The 16,796-nt window shown below is 44.8% G+C and overlaps 1 protein-coding gene across 5 annotated transcripts in view; it reads right to left on the reverse strand.

Annotated features, from left to right (window-relative positions):
* Positions 1–12,750, reverse strand: part of LRIG2 (leucine rich repeats and immunoglobulin like domains 2) — a 57,796-nt gene extending 45,046 nt beyond the window's left edge. For 2 of the 5 annotated variants that reach the window (XM_077950988.1, XM_077950984.1), the window contains exons 1-2: positions 12,301–12,750; positions 11,717–11,818 (exon numbers count right to left, since the gene is read on the reverse strand). Coding sequence is in view for 2 of the 5 variants with exons in the window: in XM_015148534.3 (XP_015004020.2) it covers positions 12,301–12,539 (239 nt within the window). In the remaining 3 variants the exon portion in view is untranslated. Of the gene's footprint in view, positions 1–11,716; positions 12,144–12,300 lie in introns of all 5 variants that reach the window. The other 3 variants (XM_015148534.3, XM_015148525.3, XM_077950987.1) reach the window with 2 other exon arrangements.
* Between the last annotated feature and the right edge of the window lie 4,046 nt (positions 12,751–16,796).

The following is a 16,796-nucleotide window of genomic DNA, read 5'->3' on the forward strand; positions in this document are numbered from 1 at the left end:
TGGGCAGCAGAGTGAGACTCTGCCTCCAAAAAAAAAAAAAAAAGTTTACCATGGGTATTAATTTATTTAAATATACCTTTAACCTAGAATGTACTAGGAAATAAGATTTTATCTTTCAAGACAGGGTCTCACTCTGTTGCCCAGGCTGAGTGCAGTGGCTTGATCATGGCTCACCTTAACTCCCAGGCTCAAAAAATTCTGCAACCTCAGCTTCCCAAGTACCTAGGACTACAGCCATGTGCCACTGCACCCAGCTAATTTTTTATTTTTATTTTTTTGAGATGGAGTCTTGCTCTGTCGCCCAGGCTGGAGTGCAGTGGCCTGATCTCAGCTCACTGCAAGCTCCACCTCCCAGGTTCACGCCATTCTCCTGCCTCAGCCTCCTGAGTAGCTAGGACGACAGGCACCTGCCACCACGCCCGGCTAATTGTTTTTGGTGTGTGTGTACATTTTTAGTAGAGACGTGTTAGCCAGGATAATTTTTTATTTCTTGTAGAGACAGGGTCTCGTTATGTTGCCCAGGCTGGTTCCAAACTCCTGGACTCAATCAATCCTCCTTCCTCAGCTTCCCAAAGTGCTGGGATTACAGACATGAGCTACCACACACAACCAGAAATAAGATTTTAATTTTGTTACTTTTCTGAGATTAGAATTCTTCCTACCAAATGTTTTCAGAATAATACCATAAATTGACCAAATCAGGTTAATTATGACACCTGACAAGGAACAAGAAAAACTTATCAACTCCATGTCCTTTTGCCTTCCTAATCAGTAAGATACCTCAGAAAGATAGTGAAAAATACAAATATACTAGACTGTTTATTTAGACGGATGTATGAAATCGTAAATTCCACTTTAGAACCTAGTATCTGGCCTTCAAATTTCAAATGAACAGAGCTGAATTTTTAGTGAGCAGTACAAAACCATGGAATACCACTCCTATCCATATTTTTAACATCTGTCCTTCCTGCCCTCATTTAGAATAAAATAATAGTTCAGTAACAGTGGAACACAGGTTCATATTTATATATGAAAATATGAGGCTGGGCGCGGTGGCTCAAGCCTGTAATCCCAGTACTTTGGGAGGCCGAGATGGGCGGATCACGAGGTCAGGAGATCGAGACTATCCTGGCGAACACGGTGAAACCCCGTCTCTACTGAAAAATACAAAAAACTAGCCGGGCGAGGTGGCAGGCGCCTGTAGTCCCAGCTACTCGGGAGGCTGAGGCAGGAGAATGGCGTAAACCCGGGAGGCAGAGCTTGCAGTGAGCTGAGATCCGGCCACTGCACTCCAGCCTGGGCGACAGAGCGAGACTCCGTCTCAAAAAAAAAAAAAAAAGAAAGAAAATATGCAGAAAGCTAGCCGGGCACGGTGGCTCATGCCTGTAATCACAATACTTTGGGAGGCCCAGGCGGGCGGATCACCTGAAGTCAGGAGTGCGAGACAAGCCTGCCCAACGTGGTGCAACCCCGTCTCCATTAAAAATACCAAAAATTAGCCGGGCATAGTGGCGGGCACCTGTAATCCCTGCTACTCAGGAGGCTGAGATAGGAGAATCGCTTGAACCCAGGAGGTGGAAGTTGCAGTGAGCTGAGATCGTGCCATTGCACTCCAGCCTGGGCAACAAGAGTAAAACTCCATCTCAAAAAAAAAAAGAAAATATGCAGAAAACTATGACATCTTCCATCACTATTAGTGAGCATTTAGGTACCAGCATTTTCTAGGTTCATATCTTTGTATCAGACTACTTATATCTTACAATTATTAAGTTATTGTAAAGATTTTTTTTTTTTTTTTGAGATGAAGTTTCACTCTTTTGCCCAGGCTAGAGTGCAGTGGCACGATCTCGGCTCACCACAACCTCCACCTCCTGGGTTCAAGCGATTCTCCTGCCTCAGCCTCTCGAGTAACTGGGATTACAGACATCCGCCACCACACCCAGCTAATTTTTTTGTATTCTTTTTTTAGTAGAGACAGGGTTTTACCACATTGGCCAGGCTGGTCTCAAACTCCTGACCTCAGGTGATCCACCCGCCTTGGCCTCCCAAAGTACTGGGATTACAGGTGTGAGCCACTGCACCCAACCTATTGTAAAGATTTTTACAAGTTAATCGAGAGTAAAACAAGTCATCTTATCACTTATATTATTGGTAAAGAAGGTTTAATCAAAGCCAAGCATCTGGCCAGGCGCGGTGGCTCACGCCTGTAATCCCAGCACTTTGGGAGGCCGAGACGGGCGGATCACAAGGTCAGGAGATCGAGACCACGGTGAAACGTCGTCGCTACTAAAAATACAAAAAAAAATTAGCCGGGCGCGGTGGCGGGCGCCTGTAGTCCCAGCTACTCAGGAGGCTGAGGCAGGAGAATGGCATGATCCCGGGAGGCGGAGCTTGCAGTGAGCCAAGATCACGCCACTGTACTCTAGCCTGGGGAACAGAGCCAGACTCCGTCTAAAAAAAAAAAAGCCATGCATCAGTTGGATTTCTCATTATTGATGTAATCCACCATTCCTTAATGCTTATGTAGTTTAACCTGGCACCAAGTCTAATATCTCCTCAAATAAGCACACTATGCTCAGGGTTGGCTATGCTTTTCCTGCTGCAACCTACCAAGATTTTGATTACATAAGCAAGTTCTTATAGTGATTCTGAAATAGATACACAAAAAATATGTGTGAGAAGCCCAAAATTAAGAAACATTTAGCTGGGCGTGGTGGCTCACGCCTGTAATCCCACCACTTTGGGAGGCCAAGGCGGGCAGATTATCTGAGGTCGGAAGTTCAAGATCAGCCTGACCAACATGGAGAAACCCTGTCTCTACTAAAAATACAGAATTAGCCAGGCATGGTGGCGCATGCCTGTAATCCCAGGTACTCAGGAGGCCGAAGCAGGAGACTCGCTTGAACCCGGGAGGTGGAGGTTGCGGTGAGCTGAGATCCTGCCACTGCACTCCAGCCTGGGCAACAAGAATGAAACTCTGTCTCAAAACAAACAAACAAACAAAAAAAACCAAGAATTCAGATAGGAGTTGATTTACACCACACTTCACTATTGTTGCTCTGTTAATGGTTTAACTTTAAAACTGCTAATCACCACTAATTATTCTGGCAATTATTCTGCCAGTTATTTGTTACAAATAACATAATTACAGTCTTGTTTGGGAAAGGCTGAGGAAGGGCAAAAGGAGAAGAGATGAGGAAGGGCAAAAGAAGAAGAGATGAAGAACACAAATACCTTAAAAAACTGGCTTACAACAAAGTAAAACTCATTAACTATGCCATTCTCCAGGTTTTTCTCCCACACATAAAATTAATAATTTGCATAGTGTAATTACTTAAATTGCTTTTATTTTTTATTTGCACCAACTGAATATTGTAACATTTTTCATGACTGAAATAATACAGAATAAATGTGTTGAGTCATTTTCTCTGGCATAGGAAATATGACATAAGAATGCTTTCAGAGTACTTCTAAAAAAACATTTTGCTAAGCCTTTACTTAATATGATGTGATCTTTTCTCAACTGGTTAAATGCCAGTTTTCCATTAGGATTGAAAGACCTTTAAAGAGAAAGCACATAAAATGTCATGGATCTAAGATGAAGGAAATGTATTTTCTAGCATTAGGAAACCAAGTGATTATCTTAATATACAAGTAATCCTTTGATTACTCATGTGCTGATTCTATTTGTTTTACATTGGAAAATGCAAAACATTTGTAATATAATGAAACATAATTAGGACATTAATCTCTATAAAAATAAACGGGTCCTCCAAAGCAGAAAATAATTTTAAAGAATTAAGTACAAATTTCTTCAACTAACATTCAGTAAGCAAAAATTGCTTATGGTTCAGTGGTTCTCCATCATGACTGCACATTAACCTCAATAGGGAAGATTAATATTGATACTTAAGTCCCACCCCCGACCAAACAAATCAGAGAATCATCAGGTAAGGCCAAAACAATGTTTTTTGTTTGTTTGTTTTAATTATTATACTTTAAGTTCTAGGGTACATGTGTACAACGTGCAGGTTTGTTACATATGTATACATGTGCCCTGTTGGTGTGCTGCACCCGTTAACTCGTTATTTACATTAGGTGTATCTCCTAATGCTACTCTTCCCCCCTCCCCCCACCCTACGACAGGCGCCGGTGTGTGATGTTCCCCACCCTGTGTCCAAGTGTTCTCAACAATGGTATTTTGTAAAAGCTCTCCAAGCAACAGTCCAATGCACAGGTGGGGCTGAGAACATTACCAGTCCAGAAATCCATCTAATAACCCAAAGCCTGATGGGCCAAGGATGTTCTGAGTTCACATGAGATCTGGTGGCTTAAAAGTGTCCAGCTGGCTGGGCGCAGTGGCTCTCGCCTGTAATCCCAGCACTTTGGAAAGCCAGGGCAGGTGGATCACCTGAGGTCTGGAGTTCGCGATCAGGCTGGCTAACATGGAGAAACCCCGTTCCTACTAAAAATACAAAAATTAGTCAGGTGTGGTGGTGCGTGCCTATAATCCCAGCTACTCGGGAGGCTGAGGCAGGAGAATCACTTAAACCCAGGAGGCGGCGGTTGCAGTAAGCCAAGATGGTGCCACTACACTCGAGCCTGGGCAACAAAGCAAGACTCCGTTTCAAAAAAAAAAAAAAGTGTACAGCCAGGCCCGGTGGCTCATGCCTATAATTCCATCACTTTGGGAAGTCAAGGTGGGTGGATCACCTGAGGTCAGGAGTTTGAGACCAGTCTGGCCAACATGGCGAAACCCCATCTCTACTAAAAATACAAAAACATTAGCCAGACATGGTGGCAGGGACCTGTAATCCCAGCTACTCAGGAGGCTAAGGCAGGAGAATTGCTTGAACCTGGGAGGCAGAGGTTGCAGTGAGCCGAGATCTCACCACTGCGCTCCAGTCTGGGCAACAGAGAGACACTCTGTCTCAAATAAATAAATAAATAAATAAATAAATAAATAAATAAACAAACAAACTGTGTGAGTGAGTGAGTGAGACCATGTCTCTAAATAAATAAATAGTCCATCCTGGCTAACACGGTGAAACCCCGTCTCTACTAAAAATACAAAAAATTAGCCAGGCGTGGTGGCGGCCGCCTGTAGTCCCAGCTACTCAGGAGGCTGAGGCAGGAGAATGGCGTGAACCCGGGAGGCGGAGCTTGCAGTGAGCCAAGATCGCGCCACTGCACTCCAGTCTGGGAGACACAGCGAGACCCCATCTCAAAATAAATAAATAAATAAATAAATAAATAAATAAATAAATAAAAATAAATTAATAGTGTGACACCTCCCCTACACAACTCTCTCTCCCACTCCTACTTTCACCATGTGAAATGCCTGCTCCCACTTCGCCTTTTGCCATAAGTAAAAGCTCCCTAAGGCCTCACCAGAAGCCACGTTGGTGCCAGTGCCACACTTTCTGTATAGCCTATAGAACTGTGAGCCAGTTAAACTTCTTTTCTTTATAAATTACCCAGTCTCAGTTAATTCTATATAGCAGTGCAAAAGACTAATACATCAGGGTAGTATTGTGTTAACAACCAAGCCCAAGTGATCTGTATCAGATCTGTATTAGATCAGACTTCTTAAGGCTCTCTTGTTGCAGATTTTCTTGTTCAGGTATCTTATACATTAACAAAAATGCCTTGAAGACTGCACTAGATTTTGAAGGCTCACATTTGCTGTTTACCACTTCCCCAGATATACTAGGATAAAGAAGATAAAATATATTAAAATCCTTAATACAGTGAAAGCACGTATATGCTTTGAAATGATTGTTGCAAGTGAAACAATTCATTGTAACAGTATCGTGGAAGCCAGGGGCTTCCCAAAAAAAAAAAAAATTTAGTAACTATCTGATGGATGCTGCAAGGCTCTATAAAAACAAAGAAAAAGGCCGGGCGCGGTGGCTCAAGCCTGTAATCCCAGCACTTTGGGAGGCAGAGACGGGCGGATCACGAGGTCAGGAGATCGAGACCATCCTGGCTAACACGGTGAAACCCCGTCTCTATTAAAAAATACAAAAAACTAGCCGGGCGCGGTGGCGGGCGCCTGTAGTCCCAACTACTCGGGAGGCTGAGGCAGGAGAATGGCATGAACCCGGGAGGCGGAGCTTGCAGTAAGCTGAGATCCGGCCACTGCACTCCAGCCTGGGCGGCAGAGCAAGACTCCGTCTCAAAAAAAAAAAAAAAAAAAACAAAGAAAAAAATGAAAGATTACTTGTGGATATGTTTTTCTGAATTTTGAGGCAATTAGACGAAACATCCCAGATGCAGAGTAAGATGGGAACCAGAGCTAGTAATAACTTTTCGGGCCAGGTGCGGTGGCTCACGCCTGTTAATTTCAGCACTTTGGGAGGTCAAGGTGGGCAGATTACGAGGTCAGCAGTTTGAGCCCAGCCTGGCCAACATGGTGAAACCTGGTCTCTAGTAAAAAGACAAAAATTAGCCAGGCATGTGGTGCACACCTGCAATCCAAGCTACTCAGGAGGCTGAGGCAAGAGAATCCCTTGAACCCAGGAGGCGGAGGTTGCAGTGAGCCAATATCGCACCACTGCATTCCAGCCTGGGCAACAAGAGCGAAACTCTGTCTCAAAAAAAACCTTTTAGTGTTCCCATATTTAGAATTTTTCTTTGTTTAAAAAGATGATTTTGCGGGCTCAGTAGCTCACGCCTGTAATTCCAGCACGTTGGGAGGCCAAGGCAGGCAGATCACGAGGTCAGGAGATCAAGATCATCCTGGCTAACACGGTGAAACCCTGTCTCTACTAAAAATACAAAAAAATCAGCCGGGCGTGGTGGCGGGTGCCTGTAGTCCCAGCTACGCGGGAGGCTGAGGCAGGAGAATGGTGTGAACCCAGGAGGCAGAGTTTTCAATAAGCCGAGATAGTGCCTGCACTCCAGCCTGGGCAACAGAGAGAGACTCTGTCTCAATTAAAAAAAAATAAAAATAAAAAGACAAAAAAATAAAAAATAAAAAAATAAAAAGATGATTTTGAAATAATTAGCTAAGATAACGCCCTGATTCATTCACAACATTTACTATAGATAATGAGGTACCTTGAAAAGAAACCATATAGTAAGACATTTAAAAGACCAGAAGCAAATGATAATGGGTTGCTTTAATTTCTTTTAAAATTTCTCCTGGCCGGGCGCGGTGGCTCACGCCTGTAATCCCAGCACTTTGGGAGGCCGAGGCGGGCGGATCACAAGGTCAGGAGATTGAGACCACGGCGAAACCCCGTTTCTACTAAAAAGACAAAAAATTAGCCGGGTGCGGTAGCGGGCGCCTGTAGCCCCAGCTACTCAGGAGGCTGAGGCAGGAGAATGGCGTGAACCCGGGAGGCGGAGCTTGCAGTGAGCCGAGATTGCGCCACTGAACTCCAGCCTGGGCGACAGAGCGAGACTCCGTCTCAAAAAAAAAAAAAAAAAAAAAAAAAAAAATTCATTCCTGATTTCTCTCAAAAGGTACAACCTTTTTTTTTTTTTGAGATGGAGTCTTGCTCTGTCGCTAGAGTGCCACAATCTCAGCTCACTACAATTTCTGCCTCTCGGGCTCAAGCGATTCTCCTGCCTTAGCCTCCAGAGTAACTGGGATTACAAGACCCCACCACCGCGGCTAATTTTTGTGTTGTTTTTTTTTTTTTTTGACGGAGTCTCGCTCTGTCGCCCAGGCTGGAGTGCAGTGGCCGGATCTCAGCTCACTGCAAGCTCCGCCTCCCAGGTTCCTGCCATTCTCCTGCCTCAGCCTCCCAAGTAGCTGGGACTACAGGCGCCCGCCACCTCGCCCGGCTAGTTTTTTGTATTTTTTTAGTAGAGACGGGGTTTCACCGTGTTAGCCAGGATGGTCTCGATCTCCTGACCTCGTGATCCGCCCATCTCTGCCTCCCAAAGTGCTGGGATTACAGGCTTGAGCCACCGCGCCCGGCCGTTAGCTCATAATCTTTAAAGGGATCAAGACGAAATCCATGGGAGGCTGAGGTGGGTAGATCACCTGAGGTCACGAGTTCAAGACCAGCCTGGCCAACATGGTGAAACCCTGTCTCTACTAAAAACACAAAAATTAGCCAGGCGTGGTGGTGGGCACCTGCAATCCCAGCTACTTGGGAGACTAAGGCAGGAGAATCACTTAAACCCAGGAGGCGGGGGTTGCAGTGAACCAAGATCCCGCCACTGCACTCCAGCCTGGGCAACAGAGCAAGACTCCATCTTGGAAAAAAAAAAAAGACTAAATCCACATGTTAATAGTGAAAACATTTTGCCAGGGTTACTAAAATAGCTACAGAGGCTGAAGCCCAAGTCACACATGGAAAGACTTTCGTAGAGCTATTCAACATAAGCATGGCTGGGCACAGTGGCTCATGCCTGTAATCTCAGCACTTTGGGAGGCCAAGGCGGGTGGATCACCTGAGGTCAGGAGTTCAAGACAAGCCTGGCCAATATGGTGAAACCCCGTCTCCACTAAAAATACAAAACTTAGCTGGGCGTGGTGGCGTGCACCTGTAGTCCCAGCTACTCGGGAGGCCGAGGCAAAGAATTGCTTGAACCCAGGAGGTGGAGGTTGCAGTGATTTGAGATTGCGCCAATGCACTCCAGCCTAGGCAACAGAGTGAGACTCCGTCTCAAAAAACAAACAAACAAACATAAGCTTATGTCCTCTCTATATGCTAAAACACGAATCTGTTCACAACCATTATAAAGAAACAAATGCAAGCAAATTTTAAACAATTATAATGAAAATAGAAAGAACTAAAAAAGTATAGGTAACTAAGTATATACATAATCCAATAAATTAATCAAGTACAGCATGGGTTCCCAATACTGATCCATGATAAAACTTTTAGCAGCCGGGCGCGGTGGCTCAAGCCTGTAATCCCAGCACTTTGGGAGGCAGAGACGGGCGGATCACGAGGTCAGGAGATCGAGACCATCCTGGCTAACACGGTGAAACCCCGTCTCTACTTAAAATACAAAAAAATTAGCCGGGCGAGGTGGCGGCGCCTGTAGTCCCAGCTACTCGGGAGGCTGAGGCAGGAGAATGGCGCAAACCCGGGAGCCGGAGCTTGCAGTGAGCGGAGATCGCGCCACTGTACTCCAGCCTGGGCGACAGAGTGAGACTCCGTCTCAAAAAAACAAAACAAAACAAAACAAAACAAAACTTTTAGCGGTTGGCCAGGCACAGTGGCTCACACCTGTAATCCTAGTACTTTGGTAGGCTGAGGTAGGTGGATCACCTGAGATCAGGAGTTTGAGACCAGCCTGGCCAACATGGCAAAACCCTGTCTCTACTAAAAATACAAAACTGAGCCGGGCATGATGAAGGAGGCCTATAATCCCTACCATGTAAGTTGAGGAAGGAGAATCACTTGAACCCAGGCGATGGAGGTTGCAGTGGGTCGAGATCAGACTGCTTCACTCCAGCCTGGGCGAAAGTGAGAAACTCCATCTCAAAAAAAAAAAAAAAAATTTAGCAGTCTACAGTGAAATAAAACAGTAAAGAAAAGGTTACAAATTTTTCATAAAGCTAAATCTATATAATCTATAAAAGCGTCCTTAACCCTAAAAATACATACTTCTTAATGTTTTGGTACTATCATGAAATGACCAAGACAACACATCATTGGGGGAAAGGGGTTCTAACAAAGTTACTTTGCAAAATAAGTTGAGTGATAAACCTAGTCTTTAAAGGCTGTGTGTGTGTAAACAGAACAATGTGATAAAGAGCTCTGTACCTACAGAGAATCCAGTCAAGCTCTGAATGATCAAATAATATTCTAGAGAGTTTCTCATACAGAGAAGCATAAAGATAGCATCTGAGTAGGTTTCCAAAAACCAGTATTAATGAATTTTGTCCATAATCATTTTGATGGTCACAGGTTTGAGCATGTGAATTTGAATCACTAATATATTTAAAGCATTACATGTGTTTCAACATTCAAAATTACATAAAGAAATCCAAATGTACTCGGTGGTTTTATAGCTAAAGGCAACTGCTGAAGAATGTTTCATTTCTCAATTTAAAATAGTATGGTACTATCTTTTAATATTCTAAGAGTTCTACCAATACAAGACTTCCATCCAATTACATTTCTACAACAGAATTGCTCTCTAAGGCATTTCATTTCAACTGAAAATGTCAATTTCATTATAGGACATTAAAAATTTTGAATGTCACTTGGCTCTAGGCAATTGGTCTTCATTAAACAAAAATGAAACCTTAACACAAAAATATATCTTACATAAAATTACTTCTAAATGTTTACCAACCAATGGAGAATCTTAAATACTAGGCCAGGCTGTGGCCGGGCGCAATGGCTCGTGCCTGTAATCTTAGCACTTTGGGAGGCTGAGGCAGGCAGATCACCTGAGGTCAGGAGTTCGAGACCAGCCTGGCCAACATGGTGAAACCCCGTCTCTATTGAAAATACAAAAATTAGGCGGACATACTGGCTTCAGTCTGTAATCCCAGCTACGTGGGAGTCTGAAGCAGGAGAATCACTGGAACCCGGGAGGCAGAGGCTGCAGTGAGCCGAGATCGTGCCACTGCAACTCCAGTCTGGGTGACAGAGCAAGACTCTTTCAAAAAAAAAAAAAAAAAAAAAGTAGGCCAGGTCAGGCTTGGTGGCTCACACCTGTAACCCCAGCACTTTGGGAGGCTGAGGTGGGTGGATCACCTGACATCAGGAGTTTAAGACCAGCCTGGCCAACATGGTGAAACCCCACCTCTACTAAAAATACAAAAAATTAGCCAGGCATGGTAGCGCATGCCTGTAATCCCAGCTGCTTGGGAGGCTGAGGCAGAGAATTGCTTGAACCCAGGAAGCAGAGGTTGCGGTGAGCGAAGGTCACGCCATTGCACTCCAGCCTGGGCAACAAGAGCGAGGCTCCATCTCAAAAAAAAAAACAAAAAAAGTAGGCCACATTCATTGCAATTACAGCTAAATGAATTGTTTTGTCAAATCTGTGCCAGATTTATTGTTATAATCACGTAGCTCTTCCAAGAATGTCTTAGAAAAAGGCACTTGCTGCATAACAAAGAGTCTGCGCTAGGTTTAACTCAGACTACACTGCACACTGATACGAGTTTTTAAATTTGAGTCAATAAAACCAGAATTGACTACAGGTGTCACTACCATAAGACAGAAAGCATCTTATTGGCACTGCAGTTCTATGTTTACTAAAACATTTGGTTATTTATGTTAATTTTCTCAATGACTATATGAGGTAGCTTTCTTTCCTATCTGTGCTAACCTATTGGGAGGCTGAGGCAGAGAATTGCTTGAACCCAGGAAGCAGAGGTTGCGGTGAGCCACCGGGCCTGGCCCAGTGATGACTCTTAACGACTCCATCAGAAATCTGTCAGTTAATAAACGTGTTGCTCAGTTAGTGACGAGAAATAACTGTATGTTAGTGGTTAAGAGGCCCCATAATTGCAACATTTAATATCTGCCGTTGTTCCTAATACCCAGGCTGACTCAGACTGAGGAGCCCTCCAAGTTCCACTGTCTAATAAAGACCTGTCAAAGTGAAAACTCAACAGTGGAGACTCCAGAATGCATTCAACCGTTGTACCTGCTTTACATACATAAATAAACAGAACTGATTTTTGGGTTATTTGCCACAAGAAGATGCCTGAAAACAAGGCATCAAATGGTTTTGGAAAAAATACTCCTCTTTACAGTTAAGTTTAAATTAGATCAAGAATGCTACTTACAAAGATGTTCTGAATTAGTACAGGATCTCCTGATTCATCATAATGAACTTTTCAACCCTGTTAAGTATCAAAACTGCAGCACAAAATCAGCCAACATGCGAACTAAGGACAAAAGACAGTTCATAGGTCTTTGGAGATCATGGTTATAAAATCACGTGCCTGAGGACCACTAAGTCTGAGGTACACACCAAATAATGCAGCTCAAAGTAAGCAGAAAGCACTGTTCCGTGCTCAACCCACCCCCACCAACCATCCAAAGTCCATGCTGGTGCCCAGGACCCGTGAGTCCTTATCATTAAATATCCCCGCCCCAATTCCTCCCCAACTGAGGAAATCACAGACTCCTTGGCCCCAAGAATCTTAACTCTGGTCTTCATCATAAATGTCTCCAGAAACCTTAACACCGGCTTTTTCAGGCTACCACCACCTAAAACAAAGTTCATAACATCCTGAGGGCAGTTTCCTTCAGGGCTTAGGCTCTCGACCACGCCCTCCCACCAGACAGGCCTGTCTCCCTCCTGCCTGCCCCTATGGAAGGAAAGCTCCCCCTCCTTTTGGTCACTCTGCCTGGCCACTCTACTCACAGGATAGCGGTGTCGGGGGGCAGCAGGCCCGACAGCGCCCTCCAGCTCGGTGCGGGCAGTTTCCTGCGACTGCAGTCCAGGAGAGGAATGCGGCAGGAGCAGGGCGCGGGGCAGAGACCTGCTCCGGCGGCGGGCAACAGGAGGAGAGCGCTCTGGGCGAGGAAGAGTAACCGGGAAAGCAATCCAGATCGACACCCCAGCAACTGCTCCTCCGGGATGCCTAGGGGCGCGGGCGCCATTTTCCCCCTCGACCTGGACCTGGCCTAGATGAGCTGCCTGCTAGAAAAGGAGGATCGGCGGAGAAGCTCAGCAGAGATGCTCAGCGGCTGCACTGTCTCCCCAAGCCCCGGCTGAGGGCTGTACCATCTAAAGGCATGCAAGGAGCAGATGCAGCGCGACAGCGGGGGCGACGGCCTGGGACACACCGCTGAGGCCTGACGGGGCTCCTCCGCCCCGCCCCACGACGCTACGCCCTCACGCACAGGGGTCAGCCAATCGGTGCCATAAGACGAGGTTGCGTCCGGGGCGGAACTGAGTGAGGGGCGGGGCCAGACGCAGCCGAGATTCTTTAGGAGGAGGACTTTAAGGTGTTCAGGGACTTTAGGTGTCGCTGTGGAATTCCGCCGCTGTTCTTCCGCTGCAGGGCGCAGTAGTTCCTTAAGAGGGAATGGTGCGGCAAATCGCTGTGAGTTCAAAGTCCTGACTACAGGTCTATCTACTATAGTTGTAGAAAAGGATCTTTTATTTGCTCTGGGCTTTAAGAAAGCGGAGTGGCAGAAGGGCTACCTTCCAAGTCGCAGACACGAATGAGTCACGGGAGTTTCTATCCTGGCTTTGGCCAGCTCGTCCTCCAGAGCCGAGCTCGAGTCTCTTCTGCCCTCTGCTGCTTGACTGTAGCCCCTGCTCTTCTGCAAGTAGGCGGCAACTCCCACTTGCATGTGATCAGTATCACTCTGTTAATGGCCGTGTAAGCTCCTGAAAACAGAGGCTCCGTTTCTTCATCGGTGCGCCTCCACCTTTTGATCTAGCTTGGAGTTCAATAAATTTTGGTGGGACTGCACCTGCTTGTCTATATAAGGGAAACACCCTTCTGTTTGGAGGGATGCTGTCATGGTCACTCTCAGAAAAGCAAGCGAGACAAGTAAAGAGGGTGTTGAGCAGTCAACAAAGCAAAGACTGGATGTGAGGAAATTTATTTCTCCTAAAGCAGAGGCTATGGAAAACTTACTAGGAACAGTGAAGTCTGACCACCTTAAGACTTTGAGAATAATAGTAATGGTTCACTTATATGTAGGGAACTTTTCAAAGGGCATTTGCTCTGTTACCTTGTTTGCTCCTTCAATGACAGTGACATTGGCAAGACAATTATTGCTGATGATGAAACAAGCCCAAAGAGATTAAACCAGGTTACTCTGAGGCAGGGGCAGGTTCGACATTAACATGGGTTTTCTGACATAAATTGAAAATCTGAGCAGGTTAAAAAGAATGATAATGCCTAGATTAGGGTTCTCTTAGAAAGTAACTGAAAGCAATCTTTGCCATGGCAGATTATGGAGTCATAATTATGTTTTTAAAAACCTTTTTCTGTTTTTTTTTTTTTAATATTGAAGTATCTATTGGAAACAAGGCCATATCCAATGCTCCAGCCCAAACCAAACATTTAAAGCCAAGACAGCAGAATGAAACGTACTCTTAACCTCCTTCCCTTAGCTGTTGAGCAGACTTAACAAACTCTGGTAAGAAATCCAGCACAGGCAGGAACCCCACCAAAAAAAAAAAAAAAAAGGAGGCAGTTTAGTTCCTTTCTGCATTATAGTTTCAGAGCTTTCCTATGAAACTATACCAAATGGGGCCATTAGAAATTAATGCTTTCTAGCCTGTATCCTCCCCAATAAGTGGTTCACTGCAACCTCCGCCTCCCGGATTAAGCGATTCTCCTGCCTCAGCCTCACAAATAGCTATGACTATAGGTGTGCACCACCATGCCCGGCTAATTTTTGCATTTTTGGTAGAGACAGGGTTTCACCATGTTGGCCATGCTGGTCTCAAACTCCTGACCTCAGGTGATCCACCCACCTCAGCCTCTCAAAGTGTGGAATTACAGGCATGAGCCAACCTGATTGCCCACAGATACATGTTTTTGTTGGGTTTTTTTTTTTTTAAGACGAAGTTTTGCTCTTGTTACCCAGGATGGAGTGTAGTGGCACGATCTTGGCTCATCGCAACCTCTGCTCCTGGGTTCAAGCGATTCTCCTGCCTCAGCCTTCTGAGTAACTGGCATTACAGTCGTGCGCCACCATGCCCGGCTAGTTTTGCATTTTTAGTAGAGATGGGATTTCTCCATGCTGGTCAGCTGGTCTTGAACTCCCGACCTCAGGTCATCCGCCTGCCTCAGCCTCCCAAAGTGCTGGGATTACAGGTGTGAGCCACCACTCCCAGACACGAATACATGTCTTTTACAGAATTTAGTGATTCATTTCTGATTAACAATGGAATATAGGGTTTTTATATTCATTGCCCTCAATTGTCTAATTAATCTGTGGGTGCTAAGGTACCTGGGCCGAGATTTTAGAGTTCAGTGGAATCCATAAGCACAGTATACCCCAACTCCAGATTACTTAAAAAAAAACAAAAAACTACTTACTTGATATCCCTTGTTCTACACCTTAGCATAAACACCAATCCCTTACAATTTAGCTGCCCTATATCTCCTTACCTCAGGACTTTACTCTTTGCAAAGTCATAGCTAACTAACCTTATCAGTTCTATTCTGTCAAACTAGAAGTCTCAGGATTGCCTGTGCTTTCCTCCCATTCTTTCCTGTCACATCCAGTCAGTAGACTCTCTTGATTCCCCCTCAGGAATGTCTCAGATCTTTCCCCAGCTCTCCTTCCCCACTGCTACTTAGTTCAGACCTTCATCTCATATGACTAGTATTCCAATAACCTTTGAACCCATGTCCTGTCCTCCAGTCTCTCCTGTCTCCAAGTCTCTAAGCTGTCACTAGAATTTTCTTTCCAAAGCATACTGTTACAGGTATGTTTTGTCATTTTATATCTCCATTGCTAAGAGCAGTGTCTGGAATATAAGCAACACTGAATAAATATTTATTGTTGACTAAATTACTGTTAATTTGGCTGGGTGCAGAGTGGCTCATGCCTATAATCCCAGCAATTTTGGAGGCCAAGGCATGCAGATTACTTGAAGTCAGGAGTTCGAGACAAGCCTGGCTAATATGGCAAAATCCTGTCTTTACTAAAAATACAAAAATTAGACTTGGTGCTGCACGCCTGTAATCCCAGCTACTGGGGAGACTGAGGCACGAGGATTGCTTGAACCTAGGAGGCGGAGGTTGCAGTGAGCCGAGATTGCACCATTGCACTCCAACATGGGCAACAGAGCAAGATTCCATCTCAAAAAAAAAAAAAAAAAAGCCGGGCACAGTGGCTCACACCTGTAATCCCAGCACTTTGGGAGGCCGAGGTGGGCAGATCACGAGGTTAGGAGATCGAGACCATCCTGGCTAACGTGGTGAAAACCCATCTCTAGGCTGGGCGCGGTGGCTCAAGCCTGTAATCCCTGCACTTTGGGAAGCCGAGACGGGCGGATCACGAGGTCAGGAGATCGAGACCATCCTGGCTAACACGGTGAAACCCCATCTCTACTAAAAAATACAAAAAAAAAAAAAAACTAGCCGGGCAAGGTGGCGGGCGCCTGTAGTCCCAGCTACTCGGGAGACTGAGGCAGGAGAATGGCGTAAACCTGGGAGGCGGAGCTTGCAGTGAGCTGAGATCCGGCCACTGCACTCCAGCCTGGGCGACAGAGCGAGACTCCCTCTCAAAAAAAAAAAAAAAAAAATTACTGTTAATTTCACTGCTTCTCTGTAAATATGCCCAAATCTAGTGAGAATGCATTTTTGTCTCCTTCCATCTCTTCCTTCACCTATCTCCTTTTCCCACTAAAACAAAGGAGAAATAATGATAATAATTGTAACTACTATTTATTGAAGTGAAACCTAAAGCCAGAAAAAATAGATAAATTGTACTTCATCAAAATTAAAAACAGTTCATTAAAGGACAGTATCTACAGAGTGAAAAAGTACCCCATGTGATGGAAGAAAAGATTTGCAAATCATATATCAGATAAGGGATTAGTATCCAGAAAAACAAGTAACTCCTACAACTCAACAACAAAAAAGCAACCCAATTTAAAAATAGGCAGAGGACTTGAATTCCTCCAAAGATACACAAATGACCAATAAGCACAAGTAAAATATGCTCAAGATCACTAATCATTAAGGAAATCCAAATTTAAACCACAATGTGATACTACTTCACATCTGTTAGGATGGCAATTATATATATATGATATGTATATGTATAGAAACCAGAAAATAACAAGTTTGGTTAGGATGTGGAGAAACTACAATTCTTGTACATTCCTGGTAGGAATGTAAAATGGTGTAGCTGGCTGGGTATCGTGGCTCACACATGTAA

This window comes from Macaca mulatta, chromosome 1, assembly GCF_049350105.2.
Source record: "Macaca mulatta isolate MMU2019108-1 chromosome 1, T2T-MMU8v2.0, whole genome shotgun sequence".
Classification (NCBI taxonomy): Eukaryota; Metazoa; Chordata; class Mammalia; order Primates; family Cercopithecidae; genus Macaca; species Macaca mulatta.